This window comes from Danio rerio, chromosome 19 (genome assembly GCF_052040795.2).
Source record: "Danio rerio strain M-AB ecotype USA chromosome 19, GRCz13ab, whole genome shotgun sequence".
NCBI classification, from domain to species: Eukaryota; Metazoa; Chordata; class Actinopteri; order Cypriniformes; family Danionidae; genus Danio; species Danio rerio.
In genome coordinates this window covers 312,501-317,500 of record NC_141039.2, presented here as the reverse complement: position 1 = coordinate 317,500, position 5,000 = coordinate 312,501, and the positions used below count along the sequence as shown (strand labels likewise).

The following is a 5,000-nucleotide window of genomic DNA, read 5'->3' as shown; positions in this document are numbered from 1 at the left end:
ATCAGAGTTCATCAGTGTTCATCAGTGTTCATCAGTGTTCATCAGAGTTCATCAGTGTTCATCAGTGTTCATCAGAGTTCATCAGTGTTCATCAGTGTTCATCAGTGTTCATCAGAGTTCATCAGAGTTCATCAGAGTTCATCAGTGTTCATCAGTGTTCATCAGAGTTCATCAGAGTTCATCAGTGTTCATCAGTGTTCATCAGTGTTCATCAGAGTTCTTCAGTGTTCATCAGTGTTCATCAGTGTTCATCAGTGTTCATCAGAGTTCATCAGTGTTCATCAGTGTTCATCAGTGTTCATCAGTGTTCATCAGAGTTCTTCAGTGTTCATCAGTGTTCATCAGTGTTCATCAGTGTTCATCAGAGTTCATCAGAGTTCATCAGTGTTCATCAGTGTTCATCAGAGTTCATCAGAGTTCATCAGTGTTCATCAGTGTTCATCAGTGTTCATCAGTGTTCATCAGTGTTCATCAGAGTTCTTCAGTGTTCATCAGTGTTCATCAGTGTTCATCAGTGTTCATCAGAGTTCATCAGTGTTCATCAGTGTTCATCAGTGTTCATCAGAGTTCATCAGAGTTCATCAGTGTTCATCAGTGTTCATCAGAGTTCATCAGAGTTCATCAGTGTTCATCAGTGTTCATCAGTGTTCATCAGTGTTCATCAGTGTTCATCAGAGTTCTTCAGTGTTCATCAGTGTTCATCAGTGTTCATCAGTGTTCATCAGAGTTCATCAGTGTTCATCAGTGTTCATCAGTGTTCATCAGTGTTCATCAGAGTTCTTCAGTGTTCATCAGTGTTCATCAGTGTTCATCAGTGTTCATCAGTGTTCATCAGAGTTCATCAGTGTTCATCAGAGTTCATCAGTGTTCATCAGTGTTCATCAGTGTTCATCAGTGTTCATCAGTGTTCATCAGTGTTCATCAGTGTTCATCAGTGTTCATCAGAGTTCATCAGTGTTCATCAGTGTTCATCAGTGTTCTTCACCTTTTCTAAAATTAATTTCAGCCATTTCCAGGTACATCTTCAACCATTACAGCACTTTACAAGGTTGGCAAATGACATATTTACACACACACCTGATCACATTATATCAGACGCTCCTTCTTATAGTATTCTACAGCACAGTATACAGTATACACTACAGTAAAGTATTATTAGTATTCTAAGAAACACACTTCATGGCATAATTACTCCAAGTCAAACATCAAATTACTGCAATTTTCTCTCTTTATTAGGATTTTTAAAATTTGGTTTAAATTGTTAAATATTTTGAAAGATCAATGATGACAGCACATTTCCATTTTCAAGCATTTTAAAGCATTTTCAAGCGTTTTCTAATATTCATATGAACACTGATTAATGCACACACTCCTTCAAGTCATGTTTGTTTAACACATTATATCCATATTAATAATCCAATAATGAATTCCACCAACAGCATGCTGTAATGTCATAACATGCGGTTCAATCCAGCAATACATCATTCAGTCATTTTCTTTTCAGCTTAGTCCCTTTATTTATCAGGGGTCACCACAGCGGAATGAACCGCCAACTTATCCAGCATATGTTTTATGCAGCGGATGCCCTTCCAGCAGCAACCCAGTACTGGGAAACACCCATACACACTCATTCACACACACACTCATACACTACGGCCAGTGTAGTTGATCAGTTCCCCTATAGCGCATGTGTTTGGACTGTGGGAGAAACCGGAGCACCCGGAGGAAACCCAAGCCAACACGGGGAGAACATGCAAACTCCACACAGAAACACGCACTGACCCAGCCGGGACTCAAACCAGAGATCTGAGTGCTGTGAGGTAATCATGCTACCCACTGCGCCACCGTGACGCCCCACTTATCATCATAAAATAATGAATTTTGGGTAAGAATGTTTAGTCTTTCAGTGGGTCTGATGGAATAATCCTGACGTGTGTATTATGACTGCATACTCTGTTTGTTTACTGAGGAAGATTATTCGCCATGCTCTATTTAATAGAACTCTTTAATAATAAAATAGCACATAATCACACTGTTCTTTCAGTATGTGTGTGTGCAGCTGATGCTTTCTGCAAGTTTACACTGAGTTTTGCTTCATTTACAGTGTTCTGACTGAACTATCCTACATCAATCAATTCACTTCCTGAAGAATTTGATTCAGTTGATTCAAAGAATCCAAAAGCTTTGCATCGTTTCCCTTTTTGTAAGCTCATATTTCAGTTTCACTCATATTTTGAGTTGCACTGAGGAATGGAAAGTGGGATTTTGTGTTATCCTACATTATGAACAATGAACTAATTCAACTCACTTCACCTTTATCAAAGCAGCTTCACATACAAGATTATAGTGAATTAAAACAGTGTAGTTCAGTTGTCAGAGCTTTAGTTCAGTTCAGTTCAGTTCAGTGAGCACCAATATTGTTTTAATGTTAGCTTTACGTTATTAAAGAGCATCTATTATGGGTTTTGAAACCGACCTGCCATGCAGAGTGTAACAGCACTGAGTGAACAAACACATCCAGCTGAGGGTAAATCTGAAAGTGCACCGTGTTTAAAACTACTGATTCTTTAATGAAACAGTCGACTCAGAGTCGAATAAATGAATCGAGTTGTGTTCGGTTCTTTTGGTTGAACGCGTTGGTGTTGGTACATCACCAAATATGTAGTTCCAGATCTGGTAAAATGTGAACGGGGGAGTTGCTGGGATAATCAGGTAAAAATAAATGCAGATTATAAGACAAAGAAAAAGTTTTTTTTGACTCTGCATGCGGATCAGCCTGTTGTTGGAGACCCTCAAAACCAAAATCTGACCTTTATAATGCATAATAGGGGCTCTTTAATGTTAAATAAGTACTGTGTTGCTGCTAACTCTGTGTGTTTCCTATACATTGCTTCAGCACTAATTATAAACTGACATATACTGTGTTCTTGAGTGTTTATCACTGATGTATTCGCCATGTTTTGATATCGTTTATGATAAACAGTAGCGTTAAACTCTTCATGATTCTCACAGACACTGAGGTGAACTGATGATTACAGCAGAGCGAGTGCTCTATAAACTCATTTAAGGTGATTTTCACTAGTATGTGCTGATATATGAGTATCTGCGCTGTGTAATGTCTGATAAATTAGTTAATTTTGCCTGTTTGATTCATTCTGTGTTAATTTGAATTCCCTCAAGGCGTTCACAGGCATTGACGTCACAATAAGCCAATCACAGTGGTGAGGGTAATCGCTGATAAAAGTCATGTTACTTTAATCATCTCTCACATAACTGATTAGCAGCTTCCAGCGTTCATCGATAATTCTCCTTTTGATCGACTGAGCTAGATTCAAGACTGAATTAATCAATGCCTGCCATCATTTGACTTTTCAGTAATTATATAATTATTAATTAGCCTTATACATAAAGCTTCTCTAATTTAATCCAATGTAGAGAGCGAAATGAGGATCCGTCACGACTGAAGAGCAGACACTGAACTCCATCAGACGAATAAGACACACAAACCTAAAACACACGCAGTTATCAGGCAAACATCATGACTAACAGCTGACAATATCCTGCAAGATCTTGTGGAGGCTCCTGGAATGTACAGTGTTTGTGTAACTTGCATACCAAATGTCCCCACAGGTATAGCAATACCAGTTACTTTTGAACATGTGTGTTGGTTTATTTGGTCCCCATAAGGAAAAGGCATTTTAAAAATGTTAAAGTACAGATTGTTCCCTGTGAGGACAGGCTTTAGGGGAAGAGAATATACAGTAGAAACATCATTACAGCTGTGGGGAAAGACATAAAGAGAGCTGTACAAGTGTGTGTGTGTGTGTGTGTGTGTGTGCTGCTTTTCATGTCCTGAGGATCAGCAATGTGTCTGTGTGTGTGTGTGTGTGTGTGTGTGTGTGTGTGTGTGTGTGTGTGTGTGTGTGTGTGTGTGTGTGTGTGTGTGGCTTTCATGTCCTGAGGATCAGCACTCAGTCAAGTCAGAACAGGACTGCGAGAGTAAGGTATGTGTAAATTCCACAGCTGAAATTCAGAATGGCGAGCCGCTCGCTCATTTACATTTACAGCTGACACTTTTGTCCAAAGCGACTTACAAATGAGGAAATATTAAGTGTAAACACACACAAGACGTGTCAATAATACAAAGGAACTGATACTGGGGTTTTACTTTAGTTTCTATGAGCTGCTCAAACTCTCGCTGTGACTCTGTGTGTGAAGACAGAGAAACACACACGCTGATTACAACAAGAACATGGTTTGCCCAGAGTGTGTGTAGTGGATGTTCAGGATTATGTGCAGATTTGTGACAGAATTTGATCTCACCAGGACTCTGCTCTCCAGTTTGTCACCTTTGACCTCCAAGTTCACCTTTTTGAGGAAACACACCTTCAGCTGCAGCCCGACGGCATCCTGAACGCTCTCTACACACACACACACACACACACACACACAACAGAGTGAGAAAAACAGATTTATATTTAAAGTGTTGGTAAATGTGTGAATGAAGAGTGTGTTCATGACACTTCTCCATCTTATTTTTAACTCAAAGCAGAATAAAAGTCAGAATATTAGATCAGTTATATCTCACAGGTCTGACTTTATCTCACGCAATATACAACCCTAAAATACAACTGGCCTGCCTGCAGTCCTGACCTGTCTCCAATAGAGAATGTGTGGCGCAGTTTGAACTGCAAAATGTGACAATGAAGACCCTGTACTGTTGCCCACCGTACGACTTACACCTGAAACACTCGTCTGAAAAGGAACGGCAACATTACAAAGTGGTAAAAGCTTTACTGCTCCAACTTTTCTGAAATGAGTCACAAGATCCAAAATTGCAATACAATTATTTTAAAAAACCTGAGGAACATGTATAGTCTGCAATGATATACTAGTCAAAGTGCATTCAGAAATCACTACTTTCTTTTTTATTTGCGTTTTCCAGACTGTCACGTTTTTGGGGTTTTTATTAGAATTTTGTGTTTTTCTCACAGTTTTGA

General features: G+C 39.1%; 1 protein-coding gene across 4 annotated transcripts in view; it reads right to left on the bottom strand.

The window, feature by feature from the left end:
- carmil1 (capping protein regulator and myosin 1 linker 1) overlaps positions 1–5,000 on the bottom strand; it is a 22,864-nt gene that overhangs the window by 16,042 nt on the left and 1,822 nt on the right. For all 4 annotated transcript variants that reach the window (XM_087295139.1, XM_087295141.1, XM_087295140.1 and 1 more), the window contains exon 2: positions 4,324–4,421. In XM_087295139.1, the coding sequence (XP_087151265.1) occupies positions 4,324–4,421 (98 nt within the window). The remainder of the gene's footprint in view (positions 1–4,323; positions 4,422–5,000) is intronic.